This window comes from Astatotilapia calliptera, chromosome 17, assembly GCF_964374335.1.
Source record: "Astatotilapia calliptera chromosome 17, fAstCal68.1, whole genome shotgun sequence".
Taxonomy (NCBI): Eukaryota; Metazoa; Chordata; class Actinopteri; order Cichliformes; family Cichlidae; genus Astatotilapia; species Astatotilapia calliptera.
In genome coordinates, this window is record NC_137438.1 from 14,433,017 (window position 1) to 14,456,389 (window position 23,373).

The 23,373-nt window shown below is 38.2% G+C and overlaps 1 protein-coding gene across 1 annotated transcript in view; it reads left to right on the plus strand.

Moving 5' to 3' along the window:
• ghrhrb (growth hormone releasing hormone receptor b) overlaps nt 1–23,373 on the plus strand; it is a 75,426-nt gene that overhangs the window by 46,333 nt on the left and 5,720 nt on the right. Inside the window, exons 4-12 of the mRNA XM_026147033.2 lie at nt 5,005–5,105; nt 8,159–8,256; nt 8,382–8,514; nt 15,185–15,338; nt 15,471–15,531; nt 17,044–17,113; nt 22,193–22,284; nt 22,400–22,529; nt 22,632–22,673. Coding sequence (XP_026002818.1) covers nt 5,005–5,105; nt 8,159–8,256; nt 8,382–8,514; nt 15,185–15,338; nt 15,471–15,531; nt 17,044–17,113; nt 22,193–22,284; nt 22,400–22,529; nt 22,632–22,673 — 881 coding nt within the window. The remainder of the gene's footprint in view (nt 1–5,004; nt 5,106–8,158; nt 8,257–8,381; nt 8,515–15,184; nt 15,339–15,470; nt 15,532–17,043; nt 17,114–22,192; nt 22,285–22,399; nt 22,530–22,631; nt 22,674–23,373) is intronic.

Genomic DNA, 23,373 nt, shown 5'->3' on the forward strand with positions numbered 1-23,373 from the left:
GGCCATAAGATCATTTGTAACCTTCACTAATGCTTTTTTTTGTGCTGTGATGAGCTCTGAAACCTGAGTAAAACTCTTCAAATCAACCATTTTTCTGTAATTGATCAGTTAGCTGCTTTATAACTTCTCTTTAAAGAATTTTTGCGATAAAAGGTAGGTTTGAGATTGTCCAATAATTAGCTAAGACAGATGGATGGAGTGATACCTTTTTAAGGAATGGTTTTATCATTGCCTTTAGTACTTATACCATTATTAGCTTAAATGTCTTTGGCAAGTAACCCAATAATAGAGACAGGAATGCTTGGCTCAGCAGAGTTTTGACTTTGTGTCAGCCTGGCTACAGTGAAGAAGTAGCCATCGATCATATTTAATCTCTGTATAGTTAATATTTCTTTTTACATGCACTTTGTAGATCCTTTTTTAAAATCCATGGACAGTCAGTATATATATGTTTTTTTTTACTATGCTGCTTTATTGGCAATTTATATTAAACAATAAGGCAAATAATCTACCATATTTTCTGGACTACAAAGCGCACCTGAATATTAGCCGCACAAGCTAAAATCAAGAGAAAATCCTGTTTTGTACATACATTAGCCGCACCTGACTAAAAGCCGCAGGTGTTTCAATGTTGACTTATCATATGTAAGAGAATATGCAAAAGGAATATGCAAGGGAATTGTCAGGAAAGAGATGGCTGTTTGGAGACACATCCCTTTTATTAATATTTTGAAAAACAAGTTATGGGTACATATTTGCATAACTTTTTAGGTATACGTACAAGTACCGGTAATTACAAGTACGAAACATGTACTGTGCTTCATAAACGAGTAACAAATGTAGTATATAACAATAACCTACAGCACACCAGAAGAATAGATTCGGACTACCTTTTAGGCTCAGGTGCAGTGACACGGCTTTAACAAGAAGAAAAGTCAGTCATTCACCACCATCTTTCTCTTCTTCGTGCGCACTAAAACCACTAAAGTCCTCTTCTCCAGTGTCGGAAACGAACAGGCTCAGGGTGGCTTCGTCATCCACTCTTAGCTCCTTTCCTTTGTTGTCACTTTCAAAACCAAACAAATCCTCGTTGTCAGTGTCAGAGTCGAACACCCTCTGAAGGGCCGTGGCGGTGTCCTCCTCTCCACCATGCAACAGTCCAGCCCTTCAAAATCCGTTGGTGATCATGGATGTTTTCACACTTTTCCACGCTGTCAGAATTCACTGGTGGAGTTGGGCATAAGTTGCTTTTCGCAAGTTTATCGCCGTTCGTCATCCACGCCTCCCGCTGAACACGTAGCACTACTTTGAAGTTTGTTTTTCGCGCTACTTCGTACGGCACTACGTTGCCTGGCGGACGGACATGTGACCAACATACCACTCTTGAACCCCGATACTGTGTATCTGATCACATTCCCTTCCGCCAGGCAACGTAGTGCCGTACAACAGCGGAACAAACAAAACAAATCCTCTTATGATATCACAAAAATCATGGACAATCCTTAGAAAAGCCGCACCTGACTAAAAGCCGCAGGGTTCAAAGCTTGTGCAAAAAGTAGCGGCTTATAGCCCGACAATTACGGTAATCAATCTGTCATATACATAATTAATATCCTGGTTCTCATATTTAACCTCAGTTCTGTTAAAAAGCAGTTAAAGGAAATTACTGAGGACTCATCTGTATTCTTCATTTTCTTTTCATTTACTTATGCTTTTAGTTCCTATCATAAACTGCAAAAACTGGACAATGGTCACTGATATTATTTATTAATAATCAACCTATTTACTTTATTTTCAGTATCATTTGAAAATATATTGTCTATAAGAATGCCATAATATGATGTGATTCTAGAACTTCTAATGATTTCAGGTTACAGGCTCTTATATATTATAGGCTCTGTCATTTTATGTTTATTTGGGTTTAACATTTTAATTTTTAAAATTTACACAAATTAAATTTTTTGGCATTTTCCTGTGAACTTTTCCTGCATCCAGTCTTTACAGTCTTTGTAGATTTCAACTGTTATGCATTCCAGCACATTATTAGTCAGTGTCATCACCAGAGGTTACTGTAATCCAATTACTTTTTTCAAGTAATGAGTAAAGGATTACTATTGCAAAAAAGGTAATTAGATTACTGTTACTTTCCCGTAAGCATGCTGCGTTACTGTGTTACTAAAACCGTGATTAATTGCGAGAGTGTCTCATGACAATGAGGTAAGCGAGTGTGACATTCGTGGCAACAGCTGTGTGCAGATCAACAATGGATAATATATTGAGTGCGGAAGAGCATATGATCATGCAGCGTTTAAAGCGTGGAAGTACTGACCTTACTTTGAGTTTGATTCCGTAAAAAGTGACAACATTAGCGTCCGCTGCTCACTGCGTGGGAAGAAAACTTCTTTTTACAGCGAAAAAAAACCCTTAACTTCTGAGCAAGCACCAAGTACGCTACCAGGGAATGGGAAACTCACAGACAAACCCGCAGATTCTTCCACTGACCACTGCGGCACACCTGCACCAGGGTAAACCTCCGCCTACCCAACTCCTGCTTTACAGGTGAAAATAGAACAACAGGACCGCTAGTCTTTGATTTTATTTATTTTCTGCTGTGTTTTACTTGCATTTATTTGAAAGACTGAGTGTAAACACCAAAAACCTATTTTATTTTATGTGCAGAAAATAGGTTTAAATGTTAAACAAATTTCTTCCAGTCAGTGAATGTTGCATATAATTGAATTTTTGCTTGATGCATAAAGTTAAAAGATTAAAACTAATAAAACAAGTTTTAAAACGAGACTTTTCCATTTGATTACATTTTGTATGATGGATTATGCAGAAAAAGTAGAATTGGGCTGAAAGATCTATCGCTTTATCACCTCTTCAGGTTGTAAATCGTGTTTTTAAAAAATAACTAAGTAACTAAACTTATTTGCTTTGAAAATAAGTAATCAGTAAAGTAATGGGATTACTTTTTTGGGGAAGTAATAAGTAATTAGTTATCAATTACTTTTTTCAAGTAACTTGACCAACACTGGTCATCACATTATCCAGTCCCTTAAACTTTAAATATTTGTCCACACAAGGCCACTCCTCAGCCACCAAAGAAGCAGCATCACACTTTGATCCAGTAGCAGTCCTTGTGAAAGAAGTCACATACTGTTTAAATTCTATTCATGTGTACACATGGTTACAAAGAAAAAACAAAACATAAATACCTGACTCTATCCACAGAATCCCAAAAGACTGAAGGCGCTACACAAAAGGCTGATTCTGCTCCAAAATGACTGCAAGCATAATAGGCAGTTTCTCACATGGATCAACGTGTGACATAGAATGTTATGTATGAATCCTGAATAGCTGACTTTGATTGTCAGTAGAGAAACATTGAACTGGAATTGCATGATTTAGAACTGACTTACTGTGGCAAGTGACCAGGGAATCAGCTTCAAATACATATATATCTAATTCAGCAGCCTGATGTTCACAGCTCTAGAAATGTAAGTGACATATCATAACCCATAATATTTGTGGTATGGTGTTCTGCTGGGTAGAATTATATTGTGTAAACTGGTGAATCAATAAAAGCTTGGTAAATGGCAAGACAGCAGTGCAATGGTTAGCACTCTCACCTCACCTTACAGCAAGAAGATCCTGAGTTTGAATCTTCTGACTAGTTAGGTAGATGCTTTCTATATGGAATTTGTAATTCCGCTTTAGCTGTGAAACACACAGCTGTTTAAATGTATTGACATTTTAAATTTCAGTTAAGGAAAAGTTGCAAAACTAGTTGCATATGCTGTCAGTTATAAATTTTAGAAAGAAAATATGAAGTGGTACAACAACTGAAATGGAAGACAAAAAAATTTCAAATGGTGAACGTGTAATTTTTAGTAGCAGCAGTAGTTATGTACTGTATCTGTGGTAATATTATCAGCGTTTACACGTGGTTGTCATGTGCCTGCTGTATTTTCACACTATTAACAGGAAGATGGAGTAATCCACTGAATCTTAAGAGCTGTGGTGCAGTATCTCTTCTGATAAACTCTCAGAATATTTGTGCTCATGTGCATTCCTGTGTTTATAAGGAGGTGCTGGTGTATAAGAGTGATGGATGAATGTTTTCTTATTGTGCATCTGTGTCCCAGTTTTTAAAATGCACGTGCCGATGCACACAGCAAAGGATATAACCCTAATCCCGGTCCATTTACACTTTTTTCCATTTGCTTTTTGGTTGGCAAATGGAAGAAAGGGGGTTGGTTGCTGGTAATTTGCACAGCAGCACTGTGCAAAAGTCTTGAGTCAAAGAACACCCCCATCCAGCTATATTGGAATTTTTTTTCCAGTTTATCAATCTAAAGTGAATTCACTGTTTGAGTTTTGCTCTTCAACTCCCAAGAATAACACCTGGCACAATAACCTTTTTGCCTTTTTGTTCACATGGACTTTTTGTGTACATGGACAATTGTTTAAATAAATAAACAAATAAAAAGAAATTTTAAATGAATTTCCTAATGCATATTTTATTGCACAATTCATTATTGAAGCACAACATTCTTCATTTGCATGCATGTGGCACTTCTGGTCCTCCATACTGGACACAGGAATGCAGACTTGAAACAGAGAACACAGAAGGGCACGGAAAAAAAACCTTGGGGAATAAGTGATAAGTTGAACTTCAAAAAGAAAACATAATCTGGATATAACATCACAGAAAACTAAAAAAATAGAAACTATAGCTAGAATATGTAAATAAAGAACAGACTATGCAGAAAATATAACAATGAGCAAAACTAAAATACTAAACTCAGTCATTTTTTCATTTGTTACGCCACTTAGGACTGACATGTGAATGACTGAAAAAATAAGAAAAGACCCTACTTAAAAGGGCTGAATGAGACTTCTGTCTGTACATAACAAGCAAATTTGAAACACCACAGTTTGGTGGTATTTCCCTTGGCAGAAACCACTGAGTTTCATGTATTTTTGTTGTTGTTGTTTTAGGTTATATCTATAGGAACTGCACTGAGAAAGGATGGTCGGACTTCTACCCATCCTATGAAGAGGCCTGTAAGATTCCAGAGGATGAAGAAATCGAACCAGAGGTAAACATTGCTCATTCTCACTTAGAGATCCAAGACTATTTGCTGGATTTTTTTTTCTACTGATATTAAAAGAATTCATTGTGATAAAAATATTAGAGTTTTTTTTAATGATCTCAGCACCCTGCACATTTTTCAGCTACAGCCTTGCAGAAGACCATCTGGGTCGGTATATATTGTGATTTATTTACTATGTTTTGTTTGTTTTCATTTTATTTTAGTTTGCTATGTTGATTCCAGAGGTGGCAAAAGTGCAGATATTCTTTACTTGTGTACAGATACTATAAAAATACTATGGTAAACGTTTAAGTACCGAATCAACTTTTTTTACTCAAGTGAGAATGAAGTGGTGCAAGCTCTGAAATGTACTCAGAGAAATAAAGTTAAAAGTAGCTCCTTGAAAAATAATTCTACCAGATATTTTTGTACAAAGGGTAACTGAACTAAATGCTAATTCTAAAGAATGTGGTCAGATTGAATCTGTTATATAAGACACAAGCAGTAAAAAAGAATAAAAAAGAAATATTTTCTGTTGCCTACATTGTAAAGGGTGACTTTGCTTCCACATATAAACAGAAAAATACAGTAAGGAGTTCAAGTGGGATTCAGCAGCTGGGTGAACCCTAAGACTACTTGTAGTAGCTCAGTGTGGGGACACGAATCACAACTCACAATATTTTCTAATGTGAGCTTCAGTAAATTGTCTTTGTGTACAGGTTGTGATCAGGTGACCTGCTGTGCTTTTTGGATTTACAAAGCCTAATTTAACAAGATATCAGCAGATGTTTCTAGCTAACCTGTTTACCCTGCACAAAACTACTGATAATTTTCATTTAGCATTTGAGTAACACAAATTTAATATACTTAGTTTGTTTTGCTGGACATTTCACAATATGAAACAATCCAAACACATATGTATATTTAATATGTAATTAAAAATGATGGCACTACATGTCAAATCTGCAGTTTATCAAGTATAATTGAGCGGTCCTTATCTATAAAAAAAATAAATAAGGGAGTCTCCAGAATTTTTTCATAGGGGTCGCCATCTTGGGGCAGCTAAAAAATATTGAGGTGGCATAACCAAAAACATAATTTCCATTTTTATTATGCTATTGTCAAATATAGTTTACTTGAAAAGTTTGGCAAAAAGGAGAAAGATAAAATAATAATTTGTCTAGTTAATTTCCTGCTATTAAAGGTGATACCACTGAAAATATGTACATATGAAAACCAGGTACTTGATTTTGAAATCCATAATACGTTTTAACTGACTGATCAATTGACTAGAAGTCCCAACCAACACTTTAATATTTCTCAGCAGAGCTGAGCAGAAGCAGCCTGAAGCGTCACGGTCAGCGGGAGCTGACTGTGTGCGGAGTAAGTAAACATCATTACAAAATAAAGCAAGGCGAATAGGGGCAAGTAAACTAAACTAAACTGTGAAGGACTGACTATAACAAACATGACATGAAAATAATTCTGAACATTATAAAGCAAAATAATTATACATGCAAGGAACTATGACGAGAAAACATGAACTGAGGAGAATCATGAAAATGCGTTAACCTGATGTGAGCTGGAGAGAAGGAAAACAGACGACCTGACACTGAACAAAGGAAGACAGGACTTAAATACACACAGGAGGTGATTGTGGAAGTGGAAACACATGGGGAAACAGCTGACTCAAATGAACATAATGACACCACAGGGGAAGAGTAAAACTAAACACATGGAACAAAGAAACATAAGACTTTTAAAATAAATCAGGAAACATTGAAGGATGTAAACATGACAACACAAGCTTGACAATATGGAACACACAGACATAAAACACATGACACAAAAACCAAGGACACAGATGATAGTAATTGCTGAACTGAAACTCAACTAGACCCTAAATAAGAATAACACAAGAACTTATAATCACAAACTTAACATAAGAACTCAAAAATACAGAGCGAACTGAAAATGTTGGGTCACAGACCCAGCCCCTGACATAAAGCTTCACTCTCCCAGAATGAAGTTAACTTGTCCAGGAAAGACAAATCAGTCCAAATCAAATTAGATCATGTAAGAGTGTGAAGTGTTTCCGGTCTCTATTTTGGGGGCTGGCCAGTGCAAACAATCCGGGTGATAACTGTGTGGAATCCTGTGAAACATGCTTTTTACGTTTTCTTCACAGGACTGCAAGAACAAGCATGTTTTGAATGTGATTCCTAATTAATCAAGTAGCCATGGATAACTGGAGAGGTGAAATATATTAATGCAGTTGCTGGTATTCTGGTCATCAGTGTTAATAATGAAACTGCTCCACCTATTTCTAAACAGATTTCTCCAGGGTTGGATTACAGTAAATTTGGTTCAGGTCGCATCAAATATAGTAGCTGCATTATTCAATGAACAACTCATAAAGACAAACATAATAAAACAGCAGATGGGTCATTATCTCGTCACATTATTGAACACTTGAAGGTTGTGAATGAGCGTTAGGTTAATACTTGCTGGTGTCTGTTTAGGATAATAGTTTGCCATTTCTGGACTGTGCTGTGCACACTGGGGAGAATGGAAAAGTCAGCATTTAAGTTTACCCCAAGCCCACACACACAGACCAGTATCTACTCTTTGACTCCCACCACCCTCTGGAGCACAGACATGGAGTAATCAGCACACTACAACACTGGGCAGAAAGCATTCCCACTAAGCCAGAAGGGAAATAAAAAGAACACATACATGTAAAGAAAGCTCTCAAAACACGTGGTTATCCCAAATGGGCTTTCATCAAGTCAGCAAAGATGGGTAGGAAAGAAGGTAAGGCACAAATTAGGGAGAAACAGGATGAAAAACGGAAAAGGTCACTCTTTCGAGGATGCCAATGTTCACATTTTGGACAGAGAAGGCAGATGATTTGAAAGAGGAGTGAAATAAGCCATCTATGTCCACTGTGAACAACTTGTTGAACAAATGCGGTGGCTTACAACACCAGCTGTCTGCCACCTACAGTGCAGTTTTGAGATCCCTTCCCTTAACCCCCACTCACTTCTCTTTTTTTTCAGACAACGTATTTCTCCAACTTCAAACAGGTGTACACTGCTGGCTACGCTACCTCCCTCATCTCTCTTATATCAGCTATTTTTGTCTTCACTGTCTTCAGGTAATGCTGGAGGTCTCATTGAAAAATATTAGACTCTTTTAGACTAAATGACTCTGAAATAAAATAGTATATGAACATTTATCCAAACAGATTAATTGAAGGTTCTTTTTTCTTCTACTCTTTAGGAAATTTCACTGCACCAGGAACTACATCCACATGAACTTGTTCTTCTCATTCATCCTGAGAGCGAGTGCTGTCTTTATCAAAGACGCTATCCTTTTTTCTGATGAAAACATGGACCACTGCTTTATGTCTACAGTGAGTATGTCATCTTCCATGCCCATCAAAGGCACTATATTTACTTAAGAAAACTGGCAGTAGGATTAAGGATAGTATGGTTATCTAAAAATAAACTAAAATTCAGCGTGACAAAACTATTTTACTTAAGTGAAAAACACATTAAAAACTAGGTTACAGAAAAAAACCCTCACTGAAATTATATTATGTGGTTACAAAATGAGCTAAAGTGGGAGATTGACTTAGTTTTTAGGGTTTGGAGGCATTGATGCATGCTGTTAATGATATAGATATTCCATTCTCATTAAACATATAGCTCATAGACTCCAGTTCCCCCACGACAGAGATAGATGGGGGGATATGTGGATGTGTCTATGTGTCAGTGTGTCAGCTGTTTTCAAAAGGTCTCATTTGTATTGAAGCATCAATACAGAACATTGTAAGATTGACCATTTAAAATACTTATTTTAAATATTTTAAATAGTAAAACTAATACAGAAACTTAAAAACTAAAAAAAAAGTTTACATTTTTTTAATTATAAACTAGCTGAAACATAGCTTAACTAAAAGTAAAACCTGAAGATTGGGGTCATTACTCAAAACAAGTAATGCACTACAGCTTACACTTCACTTTTTAAAAGATTTTGTTTCTTTTGCTTATCTAGTGAAGGGTTACAAGGGTGCTCTCAAACTATGACTCTGTCCTGTCATAGTTTGAGAGGGAGGTACAACAGGCAGGTATGCAGACATCCATTCTGGGTTACATTCACCAGTCACCAGTTAGATGAGAAAACTGCAGTCCCCAGAGAGAATCCACAGAGGCACAAGGAGAAATATGCAGTCTCCACATAAAAGCGCACCACCTTGCTGGCCTTCACAGGGAAGGTTACTCCTTGTGGAAAATAATAAATTACACAACTTATTATATTTTTTATTTTGTTACTTGGCAACAGTGCCTGTGTAAATAGCAAACTAACAATAAAAATATGATATGTACACATATCATCCACTATTTCGGGACTGACCTCACTGACTGCTCTTTATGGTCCCCCTCTGATCCACTCTTGCAATAAGGAAGAACTAATGAGCATAATATCACTCCTCAGTTTTTAGAGTGCTTGGTCCCTTTTGTACTTCTGCAGCATGAATTAAACTCAATAAAAAATATAGCTTAGAACATTTTTTTTCTATCCACCCAAGATGCAGATAATTAAATGATACTTAATTGTCAGTGTGGTACTTCAATTCAATTCAATTCAATTTTATATATATAGCACCAAATTACAACAACAGTCACCTCAAGGTGCTTTATATTATAAGGTATACCCTGCAGCAATACATAGAGAGAAACCCAACAATCATATGACCCCCTATGAGCAAGAGGGGCAGCTATCTGCTGCGACCAGTTGGTGTCAGAGAAGGAAGACAGAATAACAGACATGCTGTGGAAGAGAGCCAGAGATTAATAGTAAGTATGATTCAATGCAGAGAGGTCTATTAACACATAGTGAGTGAGAAAGGTGACTGAAGAAGAAATACTCAATGCATCACAGGAGTCCCCCAGCAGCCTAGAACTATTGCAGCATAACTAAGGGAGGATTCAGGGTCACCTGATCCAGCCCTAACTATGTGGATAATCAAAAAGGAAAGTTTTAAACCTGATCTTAAAAGCAGAGATTGTGTCTGTCTCCCGAATCCAACCTGGAAGCTGGTTCCACAGAAGAGGGGCCTGAAAACTGAAGGCTCTCCCTCCCATTCTACCTTTAAATACTCTAGGAAATTCTGGGTTTCTTGGACAAGTGCTCCAATTTCTACTTAAGAATATAGTTGGGGGGGAAAGGCAGTGGTCCTTTCAAAATAGCCCTTTATTTTGCCAGCACCACAATTACAATGACTTCCAAAATGTGCAACACAAGAAGTATCCATGTTTTAAAGCTATAATCAGAACTTGTCAAGTAATCTTGGAAAAAGTAACTAAACTTGGTCAATTATTTCTTCAGACTTTACATGTCAAACCTTCTCAGAAGAAACAAGACATGTTGGCAATTTAACAATGTATTAAACAAACAGGGGTCTCAATAGCATGTGGAAGAACAATACACAGAATCAGCCTGGCACCACATCTTCATGCTGGCCACAATCTGGACACACTAAAGCAGTGGGATGGTATCGCATTCTTCAATCAGCACTTGTCACAGGTCAGCCAAATAAACAGGCTTTCCAGTGGTATGAGATTTATACCCGTTGCAACAATAAAGAAATAATAAACCAAATGCAAATTTCCTTACTTTGCATGCTGCTAATAATCCAATTTAATAGTTTTTTAATTTAATCTAACTGCACAGGTTAGATTATTGTTTCTATCCAGCCATATTCTTTTTACAATTACTAGGTAAATCTGTTGCAGGAAAAAAGGGAGATAAAATATCCATGTTTCAACTGCAAGGTTTCTTTAAACTGTAGCAATGAGTTTGGTTAGCTGTGTTTGGTTTTCTTGATATCGTCTCTGATGAGGTTAATAACTTAATATAAGAGCAGCAAGGAGCAAGACTGAAATGCTGGGAATGGCTGAGCAAAGAGCCGGTGAGAGCATAAATGTGTTTCCCTTTGTGTTTTTCTCCTGATGAGGCTGTCTGGAGTGCTGGTAAGTGTGCCTCTTGTGTCGGTATGAGGGACCAGCACCAGAACATCAGCATGACTCGTAGAAAGGCTTTGAGGCACAATGAATAGGTAATATGAAGGGAAAAAAAGCCTACTCATGACATCAACAAAAACACGGTTTAAAGAAAAATACAGTGGGCAAGGCTAGATATGGATAAGAAGATGGTTCTAGAACAGGATTCACAGTGAAATCTATCAATCAGTAATACATTATGTATTAATTACAAACTGTCCAGATGTATCAAATATCATGTACAAAAGGTTAGCAGCTAACTAGTGAAGAAAATAGAAGAAAATTACAGAAACAGGCAATGGAGAGCAAAACTAGAGCTAAAACACCTTGAATAGTTGGCATCCCTTCTGGTGGGAACTATCTAACTGAGGGTTACTCTTCAAAAACGTACAGGGAATTAGGCAACAGATTGCTAACAAGTCTAATTTAATATGCTATATGCATATAACATGCTTTTTAGCTTTCATAGTGTGAAGTAGGAAGTGGGCTCACCCAAGTATCCCAAAATTTTGTCCAACACCCGAAAGGTGACAATGACAGAGTAGCGAAAACTACAAGTAATGTTTGAAATACAGTGGGGCAAAAAAGTATTTAGTCAGCCACTGATTGTGCAAGTTCCCCCACTTAAAATGATGACAGAGGTCAGTAATTTGCACCAGAGGTACACTTCAACTGTGAGAGACAGAATGTGAAAAAAAAATCCATGAATTCACATGGTAGGATTTGTAAAGAATTTATTCGTAAATTAGGGTGGAAAATAAGTATTTGGTCACCTCAAACAAGGAAAATCTCTGGCTCTCACAGACCTGTAACGTCTTCTGTAAGAAGCTTTTCTGTCCCCCACTCGTTACCTGTATGAATGGCACCTGTTTGAACTCATCATCTGTATAAAAGACACCTGTCCACAGCCTCAAATAGTCAGACTCCAAACTCCGCCATGGCCAAGACCAAAGAGCTTTCGAAGGACACCAGGAAAAGTATTGTAGACCTGCACCAGACTGGGAAGAGTGAATCTACAATAGGCAAGCAGCTTGGTGTGAAAAAATCAACTGTGGGAGCAATCATCAGAAAATGGAAGACATACAAGACCACTGATAATCTCCCTCGATCTGGGGCTCCACGCAAGATCTCATCCCGTGGGGTCAAAATGATCATGAGAACGGTGAGCAAAGATCCCAGAACCACACGGGGGGACCTGGTGAATGACCTGCAGAGAGCTGGGACCAAAGTAACAAAGGTCACCATCAGTAACACACTACAACGGCAGGGAATCAAATCCCGCAGTGCCAGATGTGTTCCGCTGCTGAAGCCAGTGCATGTCCAGGCCCGTCTGAAGTTTGCCAGAGAGCACATGGATATACAGCAGAGGATTGGGAGAATGTCATGTGGTCAGATGAAACCAAAGTAGAACTTTTTGGTATAAACTCAACTCGTTGTGTTTGGAGGAAGAAGAATACTGAGTTGCATCCCAAGAACACCATACCTACTGTGAAGCATGGGGGTGGAAACATCATGCTATGGGGCTGTTTTTCTGCCAAGGGGACAGGACGACTGATCCGTGTTAAGGACAGAATGAATGGGGCCATGTATCGTGAGATTTTGAGCCAAAACCTCCTTCCATCAGTGAGAAGTTTGAAGATGAAACGAGGCTGGGTCTTCCAACATGACAATGATCCAAAACACACCGCCCGGGCAACAAAGGAGTGGCTCCGTAAGAAGCATTTGAAAGTCCTGGAGTGGCCTAGCCAGTCTCCAGACCTCAACCCCATAGAAAATCTGTGGCGAGAGTTGAAAGTCCGTGTTGCTCGGCGACAGCCCCAAAACATCACTGCTCTCGAGAAGATCTGCATGGAGGAATGGGCCAAAATACCAGCTACTGTGTGTGCAAACCTGGTAAAGATCTATAGTAAACGTTTGACCTCTGTTATTGCCAACAAAGGTTATGTTACAAAGTATTGAGTTGTATTTTTGTTATTGACCAAATACTTATTTTCCACCCTGATTTACGAATAAATTCTTTACAAATCCTACCATGTGAATTCATGGATTTTTTTTTCACATTCTGTCTCTCATGGTTGAAGTGTACCTCTGGTGCAAATTACTGACCTCTGTCATCATTTTAAGTGGGGGAACTTGCACAATCGGTGGCTGACTAAATACTTTTTTGCCCCACTGTATTACTGTTTCTGTTGCACAAATTAATCTTTTAAGATGTTTATAGGCAAGAAGGTAGATGTGTAAACTTCAAATATCTGTTCGATTTATCAAGACATGGTGTAAAAGTGCTCCAGTGTTTTCAGATAAGTCCCTTCCTGCTGGTCTAACAGCTAACTTGCTCCACCAGCTGTCAACTGACCAGAAGGTCAAGGCTCACTATACCCAACGAGAACGCTTATTTCAGGGACATCGTTTTAAGAACCCTCTGTGGCTTTCACCAATCAGTGGAAGTGAAAAGAAAGAAATAATTCACAAAGCTTCATAACCAGATTATTTAACAAATTTTAAGGATTACATAAGCACATAGGCTTTATGGAGTGTGATTTCTGCAACACTCAAAAGCCAACAACTCTGTGATGCATTGAGTGTTTCATCCCAGATGCCATGCTCCCCAAACACCATTTTGGCTGCCAGCTGTTTCAGAGTTCTGACATTTAGCGCACAGCAACAGAAAAAGACAAGAATATCAAAATTATTCTGAGATATAGACAGTGTACCAGTTTTGCTGGAGTTAAGGGAATCTAAATCCAATAACGTTTAGTTAAACAGTAACAGGCTTGAATATTATTTACAAGCAAAATAAATATCCCAAAGTCCTCATCTTAAGACTCAAGTATAAAATAAAGTTAATTTAATAAGTCCCTTAAGACAAAGGCAATTTATTGGTAATATAATTTATAAACTTCAATTAGCCATTAAAAGCCCGTTTCCATTTTGGAATAGCAAAAGAGCATTTACAAGAGAGTGACACGATGAATGAATTAAAATCTGTGGGAGAATTCGTCAACACCAAAAATGATGGTAGAAGTAGAACTTCGAGGTCAAAGTCAGCATGCTTTTTAAGTCGGTTCTTTTAGATTTGACAAAAGATTTTATGCATGCAGTGTGTTTTAGTGACCATTCAAATTCAATCAGATATACCATCTTAAAATGAGCAACATGACAATACATAATGTAGATGCTGCAGGTGGATTCAGATTCAGGTGAATAGTCTTTTGTGATTAGTTAATGAAACTGAAATCCCAGCTACATATGGGGGTCCCCGCTATGATGTCACTCACTTGTTGCTAAAGTCCTGTTGTTTATATATTAATGACAGTTGATGATTTATCCTTCTTTTTGATTCAAGTGGTAGCTCTGGAATGCAGCTCCATTGCTATCTCCTCTTCTTTGTAAACAACCTGCAGATTTATACAATACTCTGGCATTGCTCCCCTTCCTCAATCAGGAGGTCTAATCCCTGTTGCTCATTCATCTGCTTGTTAATAAGGAAGTTAAACCGGTCTACTACTTGAGTCCTCTCACTCTTTTAATGGCACATGTTATACTTAGTAGGACTCAGAAATTAGTGACGGACACCATAAAGCCACCAGGAAAGTGTTTACTGAAGAAGCTAAAGGCCATTATCTTCTATACATCTTGACTTCTTTTTGCAACCGCCACCTACTGTTTATTAAAGAGGTGCAGGTTTAAGGTGAAATATGACCGTCTTGTTTGACTACCATTATAATAAACTATATTTGAACCATTCCAGAAATATTATAGTGTTAGTAAGAGGAGGATGAGACTGATCATTAATTATAATGAGTATAAATAAATACAATGCAAAACCCATGACTTCAAGCACATGTGAAGGGAAATGGATGTTTCCCTGTAACACTAAAGTCTTATGTTTTTTATAATTCTGAACATCACTGTGGCTCATAAATTGATGTTTTTTATTGTTGCTGTCCCTGTAGATAAATGAGCCCTTCAGATGAATCTGATGTTCACGAATCTTTTTGTTTTTTTGTCCCACAGACATCCTGTAAATCAGCCGTGGCCTTCTTCCAGTTCAGTATCCTGGCTAACTACTTCTGGCTCCTGGTGGAGGGCATGTACCTGCAGACACTGCTCACTCTCACATTTGTCTTCCAGAAGAAATACTTCTGGTGGTACATACTTATTGGCTGGGGTGGGTACCTCACTTGTCATCATCCCTGTCTATCATATGTCCCTGTTTCCTTTCATTTGATTTCCTGTTTTTCCTCTTGCTCCACTTTAGTTCTTTTCCTAATGATCAGGTCACTCTGTTTGTGCCTCCCAGGTCTCCCGACAGTAATCATAACAGCTTGGATTCTAACTCGAAACTTCTACGACAACAGGGGGTGAGCAACGGCTGCAGGAAATCAAGACAATATCAAATTAGAGAAAATTTAAATAACAAAAATGATAGTAACACATACTCACTCAAATAACTTTAGACTAAACATAAAATGTTAACAAAAATAACATATTTTGTGATCTAGTCTTTGTGGCAAAAAAAGGCTTTTTGATAATATATTCATTTGTACAGTAATTCACACCCACAGTGCTGTACAAAACTCTCGAGGATGACTCATTTCTAATTTTTTTGCAATGAAAGCAGGAAATAGTTGGAGAAAGTTATTGGAACATGTTTGAATACAAGTGAAAACACAGTATACAAGGAAAAATTAACAAGTTTGTACAATTCTAATGAACTTGAAAGTGAATATTTGCTATGACTTTGTTCTTTAGCATTGAAACCTCTTTGGCAAGTGTTCTTGTAATTTTTTTTGACTTCAGGATTAGTTTTCCGGGCTTCTTTGAGAACACTCCAAAGTTCTTCTTCGGAAATTGACTGCTTTTGCATTCTCTGTCACCTAAATTAGAGCGTCCACCATGTTTTACAAATGACTGTAGATACTCCCCTGACCTCCTCTTTATGGAAATATGATGATTCATCACTACACTAATATTGACAGTTTCAGTGCAGTCCTTGTGCCATTGTGCATACCTGTCTTTTCTCCTGGTTCTGTTCCTTAAGAATGGCTACCAACATTCAACTGAGACCATTTCTGGTGAATCTTCAGTTAACAGCAGATGGCTCAACTGAAGGGGCTGATGCTTTTCTCACATCCTGTGTCAGGCTAGTAACAAATTATCTAAAGGGGAAGCTTATCTAAGGTTTAATTCAATTCAGTTTTATTTATATAGCACCAAGTCACAACACCAGTTGACTAAATGTACTTTATATTGCAAGGTAAAAACCCTACAACGATACAGAGAAAACCCAACAATCAGATGACACAAGCAAACACTTTGTGACAGTAGGAAGGAAAAACTCCCTCCTAACATTATTGAATCTCTGCTAAAACCAGGCTCAGGGAGGGAGAGCCATCTGCAGCAATAGGTTGGGTTGAGGAGGTTAAAACGGGACAAAAGACACACTGTGGATAGTGTAAAAAAGCAAATAGGGTGTCTGTCTCTCCATTTGTAATATAACATTGATTTTTGCAAAGTTGTCTGTTATATGTAAACACAACACTAGTTCTTCCCATAAATTATGTGTATTTTTATACCTGTATGATTCATGTTAGTAGGAAGTGGCTTAACAAACAAAAAAAAATATTTTGAAGATGGCCAGGACTGCAGTCAATACCACCTTCACAAATGACATTATTATAAGAAAATCTGGTTCCTTGGAAGCAAACTATGAAGAAATGTGGAGTGGCTCAAGATATTTGCACAGTACTAAAAATGTATTAGCTTATTACTATTGGTTTTAAGCTTAATATATATTGTTGATTGTTCAAAGATACTATAAACAGCCTTGTAAGCCAGTGGTAACACACATTTCTGCCTGTTGTGTGTCTCAGGTGCTGGGATGACACAGATGTGGCCTTTATCTGGTGGATCATAAAAGCTCCAATAACGGCATCACTACTGGTGAGTACAGTAAAAGTGGGAGCCATTGCTGGATTATCAGAGTCCTCAATCTTGGCACAGTCCTGCATTTTGACTCTGTGGCTGCTATTGCAGACACTTATCTTGTCTTCACACTAGGAGCGACAATAACAAGTCAGGGAGAGTTGAGTGATATTCTACCTGGTCAATGCACAGAAGGTCAACAGAAATGACTAAATCAGAATCTCTCTGGTTTTCCTGCTATTGTGTTATGTTTGTTTCATTAAGACTATTATTACAGCTCTCATATCCCTCCTGACTCTAGAATTTATTATATTATATGTTCATATTATAACTTTTTCTCTCTGCAGTGTTATAAAGTGCCTTTACACTGTGGTACTTGTTTCAGTTTATTGCATCATATGTTGGTGTGTGTATATGTGTGTTTACAGTGGGGGTACAAATTCTCAATTCTTACTCATATAATTTGCCCTTGACTTGCCACTGAAGGGAATCACGTCTAGATTCCAAACCTCTCCTTGCACATGCGCAGTCACTAAAATCTTACTTGATTATTTTTCGACTTCTTTAAGGGCATCTGCTCGTGCAGTGGCTTTTTTGGTCTCTCTTTTACCGTTTCCAGCATTGCTATTTTTAGATCGCTCCATGAAAGTCAAATTCAAACCACTCATACATGTATTTTGCAATTTTACCAATGACCTTAAACTCAGTAAGTGTCAACTTCCTCACAAAAATGGATTTTGGCCATCATAATTGGTGATAAACAGTAAATCTTGATCCAGAAACCAAACAGTTGTCAATGAAAGACTCTACAGCAGGGGTCCCGAATTCCAGTCCACGAGGGCCGGTATCCCTGCAGGTTTTAGGTGTGTCCTTGATCCATCACAGCTGATTTAAATGGCTAAATGACCTCCTCAACATGTCTTGAAGTTCTCCAGAGGCCTGGTAATGAACTAATCATGTGATTCAGGTGTGTTGACCCAGGGTTAGATCTAAAACCTGCAGGGACACCGGTCCTCGTGGACTGGGATTGGGGACCCCTGCTCTACAGTGTCCAAAGGTGGTGCATCTGGGATATTCAGCAGAAATGTTTCATTATTTGGTTGCTCTTGTGTGAATGGGAAACAGCTGGAGCTGAGACTGGTGAGTGGCAGCTTGGTGTCTGCAGTGGGGCTGGCTGTCTGGAGCAGCAGTTGAGGGTATGTAAGGGATGAGACTGAATTGAACTCTGGTAAATAAGGCCGGATGGGATTAATTGACTACAATTGTCTTTCCATCTGGGTCATGGAGATACACATGCTTGAAACTGTTCGAGACTGCAGCATTTTAGGACAGCTGGAAATTATTCCTACTAGCTGACAAACCCACTGAGAGAGGCTTGTCCATAGATTTTTAAACTGGGGAGGAAATCCTAAAGATCCTCATATCTCCCCAGAGATCTTCTGGGTCCATGTTTAGTGCCAATGTTTTGTCATAAATTTCAACGTTTTTGACTAAAATGCAGACATATGAAGACAGGCAAACAAGCCTTTACTTTAGCTGAGAAGGAACAAATTCACTGGGAGAATAAACAAAATCCAGAACTGGCAAGAAATATGCAGGAGAGAATAACAGACACTGACAGAAAGGACCAATAAGAAGACAGCGCTATGTATACACAGAAGGACAATCAGGGAAAGGGGATACAGCTGGGAAAAACAGGTGCAGACAATCAAGACAACCAGACAGCAGGGAATGTAACAGTAAATGCAAACCACTACAGACAAGTACAGCTACCAAAATAAAACAGGAAGAGAGAATGATAGCTAAATGAGGAAATCCTGACACATGAATGAACTAAATCTAGGGGCATTTATATGAGTGTAAAACAGAATAACTTGAACTAAACACTTAAAACAGAAAATACTAAGGAATAATACATCCATGTAGAGACGGGTGGATGAAGCGCTGTGAAACTTTGAGGCTTCTTCCTGATTGTACTGAAAAAACAGGCAAAGCTTCAAAGTCTCAAAGGCAGATACTACTAGTATCTGTCTACATCTAGTGCTCATGTGCAATTATAACAGCCACAAATTTCCAAATGATTCACACAATTCAGTGATTCCAGTTCCAAAACAAAAGAGATAAATTAAATCTTAAGAATCAGAATACTTTATTAATCCATAGGGAAATTGTGTGGGTTACAGTTGCTCCAAGACAGTAACAGTAACAGACTAAACTATTTAAACAATACAATATGTTACAGATTTTGCAAATTTAAGAAATAGCACCAATATATAAAAATCACTCAATTATAAATATCAAGGATTAACAGGGGTGGTTATAAATAGATATCAAGAATATTGACAAGAATATTACAGAGTAGAAAAGAGCATATGCAAAAAGGGTGTAACTATTGCTGTGTTTACAGTGTATTCGATGGAGGAGTTCTGCAGGGAGACGGCCAGGAATGATTTCCTGTGTCGTTCAGCAGCATCTTCCTTCTAAGAATTATTGACCACACATGAAAGTGCTACAACATTTTGAAATGTCAAGTTGCTAATAAAATGTTTAACACTGGAACCACGATGGAGTCATTTTAACCCGTAGGAATTAATGCAACACCACTTTTCCAGGATGCTGGGTTGACTAGCAAAACTTACTGTTCAGAGACATTTTGACATAAAGACTCACAAGATTTTTTTTTAAATATATATATATAAGAGGTTGTAATTAGATAAAAGATTAATAATTAGGCTACTGCAGGCCTGAATGGGTAGTACAAAAACATGATTTCCTGCATTTAACTGTTGTAAATTACTTATTTATTACTTATCAAACCCGTCAAACATCCTCTCATGAATGATATTGAGTCATTTTGAGGTGAAAGAGCATTCCTCTCACAGGGTAGAAGCTGCAATCAATTTAGGCAAAGTCAGTTTTTTAATATTCTTTGTTTATCCAGGTATAATTCAATTCAATTCAATAAAACTTTATTGATCCTGAAGGTTGACCCCGAAGGAAATTGGGTTAAGGCTGCCAACCTTTGCCAGCGCCGACTTACCCTTCTGACCATACATACATTACACAAACATCACATGGGGAAGACAGGTCAGAGAGGTATAACAATGGAAAATGCACCACATGAGGAAAGATAAGCAGAAAAAAAATAACTCCCCTCAGACTGAGCTCCAATAGGGAGATCAGTTTGAGAACAGAAAAAAACACCTCTGCACATAGCACATGAAAAAAACTCTAAATACGCCAAAGAAACACATGACAAGCAACAGGGGTGGGTAAAAGGTGAGAGACAGCCGACTTAGACAGTACATCCGGGCCTGCACCATTTGCGCTGGTCTCCATGATCCACCATCAGCATCGGAAGGGAATAAGCGTCGAAGGCGTTTGGAAAGGGAGGGGGGATGAGTGTGTGCATATCAGTGTATATGTATGTGTGTGTGTGTCCAGAGTTCAGCTGAGACAGTGTCCTTCGCCCTGCCAGGCTAAGTAAACAGTCTTCCAGCCAACCCAGGTGGCCTTGCATGGAATGGGAAGGAACAGTCTAAACACAGTCGTTATCAGGGTGTTTTTTGTTCGGCTCCAGCCTTGCAACTGCAGCTGGCGCAGAGAGGGTATCCACATGAAGTGGTGGTGCTTTTTACTTTAGTGCGAACAACTCATATGAATTTCAAAGCTGTTCTAACAGTCCAACACTGGTCTCTCAATCTCCTGTTGGAGAGCCTTGAGCTTTCTATGATGTTATCCAAACTTACGTTCCGTGATGTTGTCATTCTTTTTGCTCAAAGAGCAGGTTCTGAGAACTCACGACCGCAGTGCACTTCCCCAAGATGTGATCGAATTTGCGCTCAAAGGTGTTATTCGAGCTAGTCCCTCAAGATGTAATCCAGTAAATGCTTAATGGAATTAAAAATGTCTTTTTCAAAAGAAATCTGTCCTCAAAGGCAGCAGAAATTACAATAATTATGCCACTGTGAAGTGGCTTAAAGGGACTAGATTGATTATAATGTAGCTCGCACAATAGGTAAAAGGCAGAGTTATGAAGATGCTGGTAAAACAGGTATTTTTTTTACAGGCTAACCCCTTGATAACTTCTGCTGGCTACAGGCATAATAAACATATCAAAGTTTTTAGACATAACAAAGTAAGTATGAGTTGTTAAAACCAATAATCAATCAATAATTGATCTTTTTTAAAATTCAAAAAGAAATTAGATGGAAATAGTCAGGATGATCCCACCTGGCAAATCTAGTGTTTAATGTGTCGTCCTGTTATCAGGCTACTTAAAACATCATTTAACCCTTGTGTGGTGTTCGTATTTTTGTTACTCAGCCAGTGTTCATGGGTCTGGTGGACCCGCTAGAGTTTTGGCTTTCCAAATTAACACTATCAAACAATTTTATGTTAAATTACTCAACAGATGTTTACTTCATCCCAATTACAAGACATATGAACAGCAAACATGGTTAATTTTTTCCCTTTACCTTTGTTAGATCACATTTATGAATTAATGTGCTTCTCGTTTTTCTTTTATATAAAATGTTATAAATAAATCAGTTATAATCAAGTGGAGTGAGTGGAAAGACACAACACATTTACACGTGAAAAAATAATTAATTGTTTAATTTTTCTTTTGAAAAAACTGAACACGGGTCTCACAGACCCAAACACCATACAAGGGTTAAATTGTTATGACAGGTTTGTACTGTGAAGTAAGATGATAAGTATTTCAACATCAGTGTTTTGGAGGTATGATTGAAGGTTTTTGGCAACTTTTAATGCCACAAAAGATCTGTTGCAACACTACAAAGCAGGGAAGGTACACCAAACATTTTGCATTTCCCTAAAACAAATGAAACAATGTTAAAGAGTTGAACCCATCACCTCACTTCCAGTGTTCCACTGTGACGTATGAAGCCTCAAGCATTATCTGTCATATGGTCACAGAGGTTTGATTCAAGCCTCAACACAGTGTTTTGGACCAGTCTGCTTCAACAGAGTGAAACAAGCTTCAGCCTAAGAGCCAAATGTTCCATCTCTAGTTAAATGTTAACAATATTCTGACAGATTACTAATTTGGTGCTTCCCACTTGTTTCATGTAGGTGAACTTCACGATCTTCATCAACGTAATCCGTATTCTGGTCCAGAAGCTTAGGTCTCCTGGTGTTGGTGGCAATGATACCAGTCACTTCAAGTGAGACAGAATAAATGCTGCTGCGTGTGAATGCATAAACAACAAATATAAAGTCACAAGGGATTGTGAATCTGCATGTGTAGAATGTGTCTGTGTTTTGCATGTGTGTGTGCAGGAGGCTGGCGAAGTCCACGCTGCTGCTCATCCCACTGTTCGGGATGCATTACATGGTGTTTGCCTTCCTGCCAGAAAACACAGGGACAGAGGCACGCATCTTCATAGAGCTCGGTGTGGGTTCCTTCCAGGTAGAACCGAAAATACACATCAACATATAAAGGTAAAAAAGAATAAATATGTGTCATGAAAGCATAAGTAATACTTTTGAATACTATTTCTCTACTCTCAAGGGCTTTGTGGTGGCACTGCTCTACTGTTTCTTGAATGGTGAGGTAAGTAAAGTAAATACTAAACAACATTAGGAGATGTAATGCCTCGACTATTTCATAGTCATATATAGTCTGACTGTAGATTTTTCTTTCATTTAAAAGGTTCATAAAACTGCACAGATGATGCAAATCAAAGATAAAATACACAAAACAGTGCTGCAGTACGGCAACCTTAATTAAATGTAATAATAATAATAATGGATTGGATTTATATAGCGCTTTTCTAGGCACCCAAAATATCACTATTCATTCACTCTCACATTCATACACTGGTGGAGGCAGCTACAGTTGTAGCCACAGCTGCCCTGGGGCAGACTGACAGAAGCGAGGCTGCCATATCGTGCCATCGGCCCCTCTGGCCAACACCAGTAGGCAAGTAGGGTAAAGTGTCTTGCCCAAGGACACAACGACCAGGACAGAGAGCCCAGGGATCGAACCGGCGACCTTCCGGTTACAGATGCGATTCCCAACCCCCTGTGCCACGGTCGTAGAAAGTTTATTAAAGATTCAGTATTCTGAAGTAGGGTTGGTGGAATCAATATCAAGTCAATCCTGAAGGAATCTAGCTTTTAGTGGAATTACCAGCACAATCTCTCTATGTGCTCCATTTTTTGCTTCTTTTTGCCCTTCCCCCCGACAGCCTGTCGCAGTCAATAACTACCACCCCCCAAACCTAGTTCTGCCAGAGTTCAATAAACAAAGA